The sequence below is a fragment of the Lichenostomus cassidix genome, chromosome 7, assembly GCF_008360975.1.
Source record: "Lichenostomus cassidix isolate B80296 chromosome 7, HeHo_3.0, whole genome shotgun sequence".
In the NCBI taxonomy this organism is placed as follows: domain Eukaryota; kingdom Metazoa; phylum Chordata; class Aves; order Passeriformes; family Meliphagidae; genus Lichenostomus; species Lichenostomus cassidix.
This window is the reverse complement of record NC_139488.1, coordinates 17,187,408-17,201,868: the sequence shown is the minus strand read 5'-3', so window position 1 is coordinate 17,201,868 and position 14,461 is coordinate 17,187,408. Positions and strand designations below refer to the sequence as shown.

Genomic DNA, 14,461 nt, shown 5'->3' with positions numbered 1-14,461 from the left:
AATGAAAGCAAGTAATAGCATAAGGACTGTAAAATAAAAAGGCAGAATACCTTTTAGACCATTACAAAAATACATGTATTGTCTATTTGAAAATCAATACAGTACTATAAAATAAAATGGAGCTGTGGTATCATCAGAATAATTTCTATTTCAAATGGTTTGCTGAGAGCCAAATTGTGTCTTTTATGGAAAAAGAATGACAAATGGTTTAATTCAATATCACACGCATGTGAATATATGAGCTGAAATTCTGCTACAACTCAAAACTGTTAGGCAAATATTTTAGTATCACCACAAGTTTAAAAACAACAGACATGTGGGAGTACATCCATTTATTTACACTTGTACTGACTTAAAATTCAAAATGCTATTTGATGCTTTTAAAGTACTGCTGTGGGATGTTAAATTACTGCTGAATTCTTACTGTTCTGAGATACCTTTCAACCTGCCAAGATGCATGATGATGATGATGATAATAATAATAATAACAGCAGTAGTGTGGGGATTTTTAAAATAATGTGGGGCTTGTTTCTGTAAGATAAATACCATTTTCACTAACCCCTGTTTTATGATTCAGCATTTCTGATGCAATAAAGTGAAATAATGAAAGTAAAACAACAACAGGTTTGTGTGGGATGGGAAAGGGAAAACGAGCACGTGCATTGTCAGAATTTCCTCAGAAATTGTAGACGAAAAAAAGCTCATGTTAGTGGCGCTTCCCTCTCTCTTCCCCCCGGGGAAAATTCCTCCTCTTGTTTTTAGTGTTCGCTACATTTCCTTCTTTTATTCCTTTTTCTGATCTCGTCCTTTTGTTCCCCTCGTCTCCTCGGATCCTCCCGCAGCGGGAGCTGCTGGCGGCGGCGGGGCGCGGCGGCCGCGGGTGCAGGTGAGCGGGGCGCGGGGGGAGCGGGGCCGCGGCGGGGCTGTGTGCGCAGGGCCTGCCGCTCTGCCTCGCCTGCCGCTTCCCCAGGGACACCGCGGCTGTGGAGCCCCCGCCTGTGGCGCTGGGAGCTTGCTACACCTGCCTTGCTCAAGGCTGCGGGGGAGGCGGAGGCGAGATGGCAAATGCTGTCTCAGGTGAGGGCTGTGAAGCAGCCCTCTCGGCCGCGCTCGGCTCGCAGGGGCTGCGAAGGGGCTTGCTTGCTGCCTGCCCCCATCACCGCCTGACAAATGCCGCGTTCAGCCAGGGGCCCTCCGCCCGCCAGGCATGGCCTCTGCCACGTGCACTGATAATCACCAAATGCCCCACAGAGGTGACAGGGCTTCTCTGCCTCCCTCTTGCCGAAACAGTTTGTCGCCCACGAGCCTTTGGTCATTATCGCCGCTCGGCCGCAGCAGTGCGTGCACAGCACTGCGAGAAATCTTTGCACTGCTATGGGATCAGAGGTCACCAATGCAGGGGACGAGGGCTGGTTTATTAAACAGCCAAGTCTGTTTAAGGTATAATTCCTCAGGACGAGCAGTGTGCTTGTGGCCATTTAAACGAGTTAACAGAGCGTGCCCATTCATGCCCGTGTTTGCTTTTCCCCAGGTACAAACCCCAGCTCGACGGGCGGCCGCCCGGGGTTGCCGTCGGCCGAGTCGCCTCAGCCCCGCAGGTCTGTGACCTCTGGCTCCTGCTCATGTCACATCCCTGTCCTCCGGGTGGAACCCGCGGAAGAAAGTGCAAGACGCGCCTGGGTTTTGCTGACACCACTCCAGCCGCGCTGGCTCCCGCACTGGTAATGCCCGGGCTCCCACAGGCGCCCCGGCGGAGGCTCCGGGGCGGGGGGCGGGTCACAGACTGTCCCCGCCGGTGCCCGGCTCTTGGCAGCGGGCGCTGGGGGTGCGGCCCTGCCTGGGGAGTCCCGAACTCCCACCGCAGCGTTGACACGAGCGCCTGCGAGAGGGAAACCTCCCCTGGAGCTCGGGGCCGCCGTCCCAGCCCCGCGGCGCTGCCCAGGCCCAAGCGCGGAGGGTAAGCGCGGCTCTCCCTCGGGGCACCCCCGCCGGGCCGGGCCCAGCCGAGTCCCCGAGCCCGCCCGCACCTCGGCACGGCACGGCCCGGCCCGGCCCGGCGGCAGCGGCCGGCAGGGGGCGCTCTGGCTCCGGGAACGCGCTGCCGCTGCCCGCCCGGCCCAGGCCGCCCCGCGGGCACGGGTGTGGGCCGAGCGGCTGCCCCGGGCTCCCTGGCACCGCAGGGCCGACTGCCGCACGGCAGCGGAGAGGCGGCGGCCTCCTCGGCAGAGCCGCCGGCCTGACGGACGGCCCGGGCGGTACGGCCCGGCCCGGCCCGGCACCCCGAGCGCACCTGGCGGGCGCGGGGAGGCGGCGCTGAGGCCGGGCCCGGCCGGGGCCGCAGCGGGCTCGGCGGAGCCGCAGCCCCGGCACAAGTTGGCGACAAACGCGCTGTGGCCGTGGCTGCAGCCGCGCGTTCCTTTGTGCGGCTGGCAGCACTTGGGGTGACATTCCCGCCGCTGCGCGGGTGGCTGGCGGTTCTTCCCTTTTTTATTGCTGGAAGAGGTTATTCTAAACAAGAGAAAAAGAAGAAAAGCCGTAGTGATTTTCACAGAGGCTTTTTAGAATATACTGTCGAAAAACAATTTTTTTTTCAAAATTGGTGAGTTTCTTAGCATTCAGGTGGATGCTCTTTCTTTAATACAGATTTGTGTTCCAAAGAGGTACTTGATTTCTTTGACCATATCTTTGATCACAGCTTATAACTACTACCTATATACACCTGTGTTTGAAAATATTAGAGTCAGTAAGAAAGACTGTTTTCATCAAAAGCCTTCCAAAACAAAGGTTCAAAAAGACAGAGGAAAAGATGATAATTTAGTAGCCAAGCCATGCTTTCCTCCTCTGTATGATCCAAACGTTTTGGACCAAACCCTTAGCAGTATAAATTGATGTGGTGAACCTCACTGATTTACCTCAGCTGAAGACCTAATTCCAGTTCACTGCATGCTCAGAATATGTAAAAGATATTCCAGTGACACAAAAACACGTGGTTGTGCATCTCAAGATAAACCAAAGTAAGCTAAATGGAACCAAAATAAATTCTTATTCCCTACTACAGTAATTACCTGTAGTGACTGCAAATTCTTCATTTCCCATGCACAAGGCATGTACTTAGCTAGAAACTGTATAAGATGCATTAAAATGGAAAGAAGTAGTTTCTTGTTGGGGTTTTATTTTGCTTTTTTGTTTTGTTTTTTTTTGGTGATAGATGTCCGGTCACTAGGATATCTGAACAAGTCTTTAAGAAATTAAATTCATTCTGCTTTATTATTGCATATCCTCTAAAGGCTTTTAGTGACTTCACTGTTTCAAGTGGCTTTAAAATGAGACGTTTAATACTCACATTTTTAAAGTTTTATTTCTGTGGTGTTTTGTTTGTGCAGTCAAATTTATCCAGTGCAGCATGGTGATCGGGCAATATTACAGGTAGTGGCTTATCAGTTATTTTGATGGGGGGATTACCAAACCCACCCTGGAACGAGATGTGCTTTAGGGAAAGAAGCAGGTTCCTCACACTCAAAACCAATCTGCCTCCTGACTTCCTTCCCTGGTTTTCTTCAGTAATTTCTATAATGTGTCCAGCCACTTTACTACAAAATAAATATTCAGAGGTAAGGAGGGAGAGGGGGGAGAAGGGAGGAAAAAATAGGCCTCCCAGTGAGCTATTGATTTGAAATTTGAAACATTTTATTGATACAAGAAAAACCCAGACATAAGGAAGCAGTTTGATATTGCACAATATTTGAAAAAAATCATGTGCATCTGTTTAGCACAATACACTGCATAATGACAGCAATCTTCCCTGTTTGTATCTATTCATCTGATTATACAGCGTAACAATTCTTTTTGCTACACATTTATTTACTAAAGGATTTTTTTAATGGATAATAAATTAGTAAATCAGATATCATGTGCTTGGGAAAATATATTAGTTGACTCCCTACATGCAAGATAGTTGCAATTCATATTTTATGTGATATTCAGTGATATATATAGAGATGAAGTTATGTGCTTCCCTTGTGGCAAAGACAAAGGAAGTTTTAAATCACTATTTAGTACTCTTTCATCTAAGCACATGTTATTTTGAAACGCTTCAGTTTTTAACACCGCAGTGCAGCACTGATGTAATGAAGAGCTTTGACTTACTTGAAGTATAACCCAGTGGCCTTCTTTTGATGCCTTTTCCATAGCTATTTCTGCTGCAGCTTCCTGTCCTTGACCCAGCGATACATTGTGAAGTTCTCCTGAGTCAATGGTAAATTCAAACTTGTTCCCTAAACAGAACAATATACTGTACTACTTTGAGCCAAATAATGAAGTGTTCAAACAAGCATGTGTTCTACACACAGTGTTTAAATGCTACACATCATATGAGTCACCAAAGGAAAAAACCAGCTCTCAAAAATATAGTTTCAATAAATCAGCTGAGCTAGAATATTGTGCTGCTTTCTGCCTAGGTATTCTGTATTAGCAAAATGCTCTTGTGTCTGAAAAGCATCCCAGAGTGAAACAATTGATTCCTGCTGATGGCTTCCCTGCGTATTGCCTATATGAATATTTCAATGCACTCTGAAGTGGATATGTTAGAAATTTATCTAAAGGAAAAAAAAGAAATTAAGTTAATGTCTCACTAAAGGTGACATTACACACAGGCAATGAAAGGGGCTAAACAGAAGTCCTTACGCTGGCATTAGGAACTGGTTGGGTCAGAGGAAGGTTAGCAGGTTTTCAGTAGGGTCAAATCTGTTGCTAAAGTATACTTGTGCAAGGTTGGTGACTTGTGCTACTAAAATACAGGAGAGCAGGCAGCTACCTCTGATTTCAGAAAGCAGTGAGTGTTTCCCCAGGCAGCTGCCTGAGCCAAGCACTGTGTAATGCCATAGGTTTGTTAACGAGTGACAGCATGTGCCAATCATGGAAAGGCCTGGTTTATTTCTCTGGTTGTGGAAAAATTTCTAAGACCAGTGGTACTGCTAACTAACTTGGTAGAAAGGTCTTTTTATTTAATGATAAATGTTATGTTTTCTCATGATTGTTAGTAATAGTATCTAGTCCAGCCTGATCTAATGGTTCAGAATCAATAAGGGGACCAGTCCAGGATATAAGCACTACTGGGGAGCAGCACTGCCTTCTTTGGAAGTTTTTGTGAACACTGGACACATTTAGTGCCAAGTTACCTTCGGGCAAAGTTCCCATGAATTAAGAATTACAGTTGAGAGAAACCTTGTGAAAAACAGCAGTGCAGGTGTAAGACCTATCTATGGGGCATAATAGTTTATCATGACTTCTCTTTGGTAGAGATCCAAATGCAACACACGTTAGGGTCACTCACAGTACAAAATCTGTCCTTCAAAGGGCTGAGACTGGTAATACAAACTGACAGCACAAGTCATCCTGGACATTCTGCTTCCTCCCATAAATATTAGGTTGAGGAGAGAGCTTTTTGCTTTTCATACTTTCAGAAATTTCTCCTGTCTGGACATTTCAAACCCATTTCTTTTGCTTGTTCTATCCAGGCACCTTCAGTATCTCTGTTCAAGTAACATTATTTATCATTGTTCCCACTTGAAAAAAGACTATATAGAGCCAGTATATTTGAGCACAAGCATATGGGTTTAAAAATCAATGTAACTGAAGTTTTTTATTTTTAAAAATAAATATAAAATACATTAAAAAATCTAAAAATGTAGGGTCATTATTGTAGACATATTGTACCCTGATTTCTCTTCATGGAGAGTTGAAGAGAAAATCGAGTAAATATTTAAATAGTGGTCTGTGTAAGTTCAGAATGTTCACAAAGCATGAGTTTGTTTCTCTGTAACTAAAAGCTTTAGAACTTTTAGTTACAGCTAAAGAGGAGCTGTGAAATTACTAGAAATTATTTGTAATATTTATCAGTGTTTATTTTCTCAAAAGCTTTGAGATTTATTTGTGGCCAATTTCCCCATTTAAAACATTTTAAAATCTTTTAAAACCATGCAACACAGCTTCTGGATATCACAAGCTTAAATTATATAGAAACATTCCTCAGAGTATATGAATATGTTCACAGATGATGATTAAGTGTGTCAGTTTATAAGACTAGCTAAGCCTTCACCAAAATATGGACAAAATTCTAAACATACGGCTTTTCTGAAATTTCTGTCTTAACAAATTAAATGTGGACTTTTGTGTGTAAACTCTTGTAGTGTGTCAACGAGGCTAGAAGCACTGAATTGTCAATACAACATTCCAAGGTCAGTTGAACTCAGATTTCTCTAGAAGAGGAACAGTTTCTATTAAGAAATTGCCACAACAAAGTTATGTGGTGAAATGCTTAAAATTTTAAAAGTCTGTAAGAACCAGACCTAAATTTTTCACTGTTGTAAGAAACAACAAGAGAGCTCCACACCATTATTTATTGTGTTGTACAGGGACGTGCTGGGTTCTGTTACTTGGTATTTAATCCAGGGGTGCATTCAGCTATGTATTAGTAGCGAGCACTGAGCCATTAGAGCAGCAAAAGATATAACAGAAATAAAATGTTGGCTGCAATTGCCCCTTTGAAAAAGAACAGGAATTTTGAGAGGGGAGAGAAGGAGTTTCCTTGGCCTCGGTGGAGTTTATTATTCTCTGAAAACAGGTAAATCAACGCTGGCTCAGGAAGATACTTTAGAATAGGAGATGTTTTGCCTTTGAAATGTACCAGATTACATGTCATTTCAAATAGTGTTCATGGCAAAGATACCCCTGGGACCACCTTACAAGAGCTTTATTTCTTGCCTGCAAATTAGTCAATTCAAAACACTTCTCCTCTCGTCTCTGCCTTCAGCTCTTAATACCACACATGCCATTTGTAAAATAGCGGAGAAGAATGAAAAGACCCTGCGTACAATGGTACAATTAAAAAAATAAAACAAAAGACTGTAAAAGCAAGAACAAGATGGGTTTCAGCAGACAAGGAGAAGAATGAAATTTTGGTGCATTTTTGGAGGCATTTCAATAAACCCTTTTTCTTCCGTTTCAGCAGGGGCTCATTGAAACAGCTATGTTTTCCAAGTGCAGGCAGACAGACAATAGCATCTAAATTATTTTTAAGAAAGCACTTATAGCACTAAGCATTCACTACTACTAAATCCATCTTAGAGGAGAAGGGTGGAGGAAGAAGAAAGGTCAACAAATGTATCAAGTTCTTTGTGTAATGCCTCACTGACATTTTCCAACTCCCTCAGCTGGCTTTTATTTTTTTATTTTTTATTTTTCAGAATCCTGGTAAAATGCAGTAAAGGATTTAAGGTTATCGTCTGTCTCTCTCTAACTTCTGACATCTCTTTATAACAAGAAAGAGTCACAGCCAACTGTATTAGGAGGACAACACAATGAATCCTGGTAAGACAGGGAAGGGGGGAGGTTCAACTTTGCTGCCCCTTTGCCCCTATTTCTTCCTCACAGAACAGAAGTGCCATCTGTTACTAGTCGTAACATGCATGCATTTGATTTCCATTCAGTAATAACTATCACAGGAAAAAGATGATCAAGTGATCTAATGCACTGTCAGCATTAGCAAATCTTCCCATCCAGTGTTTTGTTTGCACCTCCAAAGATCTTGCAGATGAAATGGATACGGGCAAGTGTCTTAATTGCCTAGAATTATTCTGTTCTCTGGTAGAGGACCATATGGTCAAGGTGTGGATCATGACCAGACTGAGGATATTTACGTGCTTAGGTCAGAAAGAGGTTTAGGAAAACCAAGCAAGAGGACTGATGTTTAGATTCTCCAATCTGAATTCACTGCAGTCTCTATTACTTGCTCTTGTAATACATCATCATAATAATGCAGAATCAAATCACAGTATGTTGTGTGAGGCTAGAGAGTATTAAAGTATAAGCCAGTTTCAAAACAATCTGTAAAAATATTTCTTGGGCTTCAGTCAAATTTGTCACATTCACAAGTGAAAAACCTGGCATCACCAAACACCTTCCAGTCCAGCAAATTCAGTTTAAGGTTGTGCTAGTGTTGACTGGGGTAGAGTTAATTTTCTTTATAGCATCTAGTATGGGGCTGTGTCCTGGATTTGTGCTGGGAACAGTGTTGATAATTCAGAGATGTTTTAATTATTGCTGAGCAGTGCTCACACAGAGTCACGGCCTTTTTTGCTCCTCACACCTTTCCACCAGGCTTGGGGTGCACGAAAAGTTGAGAGGATAACAGCTGGGGCAATTGACCCCAACTGACCAAAGGGATATTTCCTGCCATATGGCATCATGCTCTGTGTATAAACTGGAGAGGGAATTTGGCTGGGGATTGTGGCTAGGGGACTGACTGGGCATTGGTTTGGTGGTGGTGAGCAATTGTTTTTCATTAGCATTGCTTTTTCTTGGGTATAATTTTTCTCTTTTTTTGGTATTATTATTATTTTTATTATAATATTTTAATTATTAAACTGTTATTATCTCGGCCCTTGAGTTTTCTCTCTTTTACCTTTCCATTTCTTTTCCCTCTATCCTGTTGTGGGGGGAGTGAGTGAGTGGCCATGTTCTCCTTAGTTGCTGCCTGGGGTTAAACCACCACAAGGATTTAAAAAAACACAATGAGAACATCTTTTCTTTCTAACTTGCGGCAGGTGCCAGAGACTGTTTGGATCCCTCAGTTATGTCCAGCTATGTCTGGTGTCTTACTCTTGAAAGAAATGGGGTGCAGCAGCAGATGTCTGTGAAGGAAATGTGCCTATAGTGTGCTGTTGGCAAAGCAGGGTAATGATTAAACAATTGCTGCAGTGGGATATCTCTGTCAGAGCCCTTCAGGTGTTTTGGTGCTCTTTCCTCTTGCTGTCTATACCTGATTGTTTTAGCAGTCTCTCATTTCCTCAGCTTCACATCTTTTTCCCCTTTGCTCTTGCTGTCTGCACACCTTGTTACTTAAAACACTTCTGTGACCAGAAATTGGCCACATTGTCAGATGCCAGCTTTCTTCCCAAAGGCTGGGGAATGACCTCAAACATGGGAGAAGCATGGCCAGTGCTGTTATAATATAAATAAATTTGTAAAATGGTTCAAGAGGAAAAAGCCAAGATAATTACTAGCAAGTAGCTTGTGCTTTAGACTAGCTTGATTTGCTCAAGTCAAATCTGAAGCTGATCTGTCTGGCAAACCTACTGATGTCTACATTGTCAAAATACATGAGACAACATTTCATTTCTCCAAATTTCCATTAATTTCATCACCTTATTTTCTTTCTTTTCCTCCTACGCCAGGATGACATTTTGAAGTGTACTTTTAAGAGCTTAATTTGATCAAATGATCCAAGGGAACTCCCTATAGATATCCATGATTTAATGCTAGATCTGTTCTAAAGGATAGTATGCCTGACAGTAGCAATTGGTTTAAACCCAGTTAATTTTTAAATAATGAATATAGTTTGTTTTTTCTGAGCAGAACTGTATCTTGCTTACAAAGCTCAGAAATGTATCAAACAAAGGCAGGGCTCAGCCACCTGTGGTGGTGAGCATTCTGAGCATCCCAGCCTTGACCAGAGCAGGTCTTTGTCACCTTGCTGAAGTCAGTCATTGCACATGTCCTCATGCTAGATAGTTGTAGGTGATTTCCAAATGACCATGAGGATACTGAACAAGAATTCACTGGTTGGCTGATTTATGTTTCAGTACAATAGATATTCTGTGCTCTGAACACAAGTCGGGTCAGCATCTAAATCTGAATTTCTTTGTCTTCCCTTTCTCTTCTTCATTTGGAATTTTACTTTCCAGCTCAGAACACATGCTCTAGAAGCCAAAGAAATCTCTTTTATCAGGCTAATATTTTCATCCTAGTCCAGGTTCACATCCGTGTAGGCTTTGGGCTCTTCTGCTCTGTACCCATTTGTCACTCTTTTCAAAGGGAAGAAGAAAACTCTTGGTAGGGGTGCAGAACTTAGAAGTGAACTGTGACGAATAAGAGCAAGAACACAGCTGCACAAGACTCAGCATACTTCTCACAGACAAAGTACAGTGAAGGAAAAGATGACACTTTAAGCTAAATGAGAGATCATTATACAACACTCTTTCCATTCAGCTCATTCTAGGAGGAATTTATACATGTGGCAGCAGCACTCAGGACATGAACAGCTACTTTGAAAGTTGATGCATTTCCCAGTGTTTGAGATAAGGATGGAAAGTGGAGAGTGAGAAAATTGGCTGTCCCTACAGAGGTGCCCCCCAGCCACAGCAATGTTTGTGAGGCTGTCATGCTTTTCTGTCTGTAACGAGAAAGCAGCCTGGACTGGTTCAGAGCAAATGCAATTTGTAGGAAGCATTTCAGACTGATGTTCTTTCCCGAGGATGTTCTTTTCCTTGGGCCTGGCAGAGCCAGTTGGCAACATGAACAGATCAAGGTGACCCAAGCAGAACTACACAAACTTGTCCATATTCCATTGCACTGTGCTGAATCAGGAAGGCATGCAAGGGACACCTGAAAATCTTAAGGCAAAGGACTGTTCTGTGGGCTGCTTGGCCACACTTACACTGCATACACAGAGTGGTAAATAGCAGCTCGTGCATAGGGTTCATGCTGTACAGGGAGACCTAAATGGGCTGTAAAAGTGAGCTTTACCCTTTCAAACAGGCCAATGTAAATGACAGTTGTAAATAAACTGCCTGTAAATGCAGGCAGTTGGGCTCTTTACACTCAGTCTCACATTGTAAGAGTGTTTTGCTCATTACACTGCCTTGTGAAATACAGCAGTAAAAGCCTGGGGCCAGAGGGAAAGTGGCAAGCCAGTGGTAGCACCAGATTAAAACAGCAGCAGGCAAACACATTGACCTCTTCCTGAGTGGTAACCTTGAGTGAGAGCTAATTCACGGGATTGATTTTATTCAGTTTGTACATGAGAAAATAGAGCACAGCAGCATTGACTGCTACTGGCCAAAAGTGCTTGTGAGCTTCAGTGATCTTTATAGTGTTTGTTTCAGCTTCCAGGTTCTTAAAGATGTTGGTGATGTTATGATGTGCTCTTATGCACAAAGTCTTCTGTTTGGCAAAAATGTATTGGCAAAAGGCACAGAATTGAACTGAATCTAAAAATCTACTGTTAGTCCAATTAATGATTTTAAAAGTCTAATAGTCAAGATTACTTAATGAATATAGTAAGATATCATTAAAATTGAGCTAAAATTGCTACACTAAAAATTCCGTCTTCTCTGGTGTTGCACTTACTCCTCCAGTGCTCCTTTGGGTCTTAAGATTGGTATTCCTCAAAAGGAATGGGGCAATATTATGATGAGTTATCACCAGGATTAGTGTGATACTCAGGGGAAAGGGATGTCTTTCTTCTCAGCCTGGTGTCTGCTTGGATTTAGTTTTATATGTTTTCTTAACATTATCATCTAACTGTGATTAAATGGCTGATTTGTGTCATCTGTGTCTGCACTCTTCCCCACAGCTGACTCTAGAGTTGTAGGCAGTTCAGTTCACAATGAATAGCCATTTTTTATTACCCTAAACGAGAGTTAAACAAACCTAATCAAGAGTGCCTCACAGTTGGACAGTTGCTATCACAGGTAAACCAAGTTAAAATCTATCTAGGCCCAGAAAAACCCAGAGCATTGATGAGTCCCTATACTGTTATGTCAATACAAACGTTGTTGTTTTTTACTAACAATTGCAAAATCACATTTATTGGGCTATAAAATCACTTTGAATAGTCTATGAAATGCAGAGTTCAGCAAGGGTTTGCAAACCCTGCCATGACTGCAGAGTCATGAATGGACAGCAGATCTTGGAAACATTCACACTTTCCTAACTTCTCTTGAATTAGAGTAATTCAAGGTCTGATTGACTTGTATTTCTTCATTGCCATCAGGAGGCCAGCTGACAAAAAGTATTTGATTTTCATCGCCAATATAATTTGCCCAATCAGCAGGAATACTGTGATTATTAAACTGAGAGCTATAGTTTGTAGTGCTAAGTTAAAAATTCTTATAGCTGCAGGAGATCATAGTGTAACCTGATAAAAGCATAGGATAATTAGGAAACATGCTTGAATCTAAGATGCATGTCTAAGACACAGGCCCTATCAGACAGGTTTTACACAAGGTAGTTCACAACAATTTTTGAAATTGGGTCTGTGCAGAAATACAACTAGATCTTATATCTATGATTAGAGATTTATTAGAAACAGAATGAGAGATGTCACAGTCACATCTGTTTAACTTTTGAGCTAAGTAATCATCTGGAGACTGGAAACTAATATCTTCACAGCTCTATTAAGTATTTCAATGCTATTTGCTGGCATTCTTCTGAAAAGACCCACTGAATATTCCATTTTCTTTGGCAGACTGTGTTCACAGATGCACATCTTTGATAACAGAAACACTTGTTATACGTTTCCAAAATTATCTGATCATCTTCTTACAAACAAGAACTTTTCCATCAACTTGATACGATTATGTATTTTACATATATGCAGTTTTCACCATGTACAAAATTCAACATGCTTTAAAATACCTCCTGTACATTTAATTAAAAAATGTGATTTTTCCAGAAAAAAGAAGTGTTGATCCATCTTTTCTTTCATGTTTTATAAGCACTTGTAGTTTCAACTGTACTTGTAAACATATGCATATTTTAATGTTACAAGTATAGATAATATCTAGGTGATCTGTTAAGTGTGGTTAATCTCAAGGAAAGGACATACAGACCTCATCTTCTGGAGATGAGAGCCACAGCCGTCCAGGGACCCTCTGCTAATGTTTCCTTTCCCTCATGGTAAATAATTTTTCCTAATCCCAGGTCAGAGTTTCTCTTGGTCTGACTTCTGTAGGTTGCCTCTTTCCTGTCCTTGTGCACATCTAAGAAAAACATGTCTCTGTCTTCTCTGTAGCCTCTTGTGAAGTATTTCCAAACAGCAGTAGATCCCCCTGCCGTCTTGGCCATTTCAAGGCTGAAGAACCACAATGTCCTTGGCCTCTCCTCACAGGTTTCCTGCTACAGCCTCCACTGGAGTAGTGCCAGTAGATTAATGTCTTTCTTGTACTGTAGAAGATGCAGAAAATAAAATGAATTTTTTTCATTTGTAACATCTATTTTAGTTCATACACTTAGTGTAATACCCTTATCTTCTACAGCTGTACCTTCTTTTTGAGTTTTGTCCTGTTTGGTTTAGTTGGATGTGCTTCTACTTCAGCTTTCAGTTTTGTTCCTCTGAAGTCCAAATTTCTCCTTGCACTGACAGTTCTTCAGTTACCTCCCTTGCTACTAACTATGACAATGCATGTTTCAGCATTTTATAGGCTTTCCAAGTGAAAACCGCCCACACCCTTTTCCTTCTCTTTTCTATTTGCAAAATCTTGTTCTGCTTCCTGTATACATCTGCAAGAAGCTGAAACCCAAGGGTATGGTCCCCTCTGAAGAGCTGGTTAACACACTGCCCTCAGACCTACAAAGTTTAGGACAGAGAATACCTAGAGGAGAAGATCCAGGATTTTAAAATGACAAGAGTAGAAGTTTGACTCTGTAAAATTTCTGACAGCACTTGGTTCTGCCGTGCTGCTGTATGGAGTGCTTGTGAGTTTCATCTGCAAGGCACTGAGAAGAGCGGATGCTCAGGACTTAGCAGAAATTATTCTGCCTTTTGAAGGACCAAGCTCTTGAAGAACCCCCCCACTACTAGGAATATGACCTCTTCAGGTACTTAAAATTACTTAATTAGCATTATAAACATTGAAAATAACAAGGTCACTCTAGCAAAGGTAATAGAGTGGTAATTGCAGGTGTTACAGAACTTAGTACAAAAGATGCGTGTTTCCAGTATTTGTTTTAAAGTGTTTTAAAAGGCTAGGTAAAGAAGGGAAGCAAGCAAGATATCAGGTAGTGGGGTTTTGTCCCTCTGTGTTTCTGTAAACTAAGAATAGAGGCAACATGTAACAAGGATCTTGCTATTAAATTTGCCCATGACAAATAGTGCAGCTGCATGTAGTGTGCAAAAACATCTGTAGAATCATGACACATGCAGAATCCCCCCACACTGAGAGCGTGACATTACACTGAAAACAATTCCGTTGTAGAAGCAATATAAATACATTTTATATAATCTTTCTCCACCTTCTCCTCCCCCTTATCTTTTGAATCATGTTAACTGCAGGATTCTGTCACTTCTTCACAGCATCAGTAAAAAAGCGTAAAAGTGACTAAGCATTTCAGAATTAACCTCTTCTTTCATTAGTGGCTAGGATGCAGGTATTTCTGATCTGAAGAAATAAAAAAGAAAGAATAACCAGTGGCAGAAATGCACTAGACACCAGAGCTTACTCCAAATGGAACTTGACATGGTTTGCAGATACAGTTTAACTCTTGAGAAATCAAAGGATAATTTTCTGTGTCAGCCTCTTGTGTGGTTGTTGAGTGGGATTGCTGCTAGTCTTTACTTCACCCATGTAAATGACAGCACAAAGTACTGTGATATGTGATATCACAAATTACTATGGAAAAA

General features: G+C 42.0%; 1 protein-coding gene across 1 annotated transcript; it reads left to right on the top strand.

Annotated features, from left to right (window-relative positions):
• The first annotated feature begins 819 nt into the window (after positions 1-819).
• LOC146434646 (uncharacterized) lies at positions 820-13,042 on the top strand. The gene is made up of 4 exons (XM_085066436.1): positions 820-1,077; positions 1,532-1,957; positions 7,245-7,368; positions 8,604-13,042. Exons 2-3 carry the CDS (start codon positions 1,623-1,625, stop codon positions 7,315-7,317), a joined length of 408 nt encoding a protein of 135 aa, XP_084922562.1. The 5' UTR covers positions 820-1,077; positions 1,532-1,622; the 3' UTR covers positions 7,318-7,368; positions 8,604-13,042.
• Positions 13,043-14,461: the final 1,419 nt, after the last annotated feature.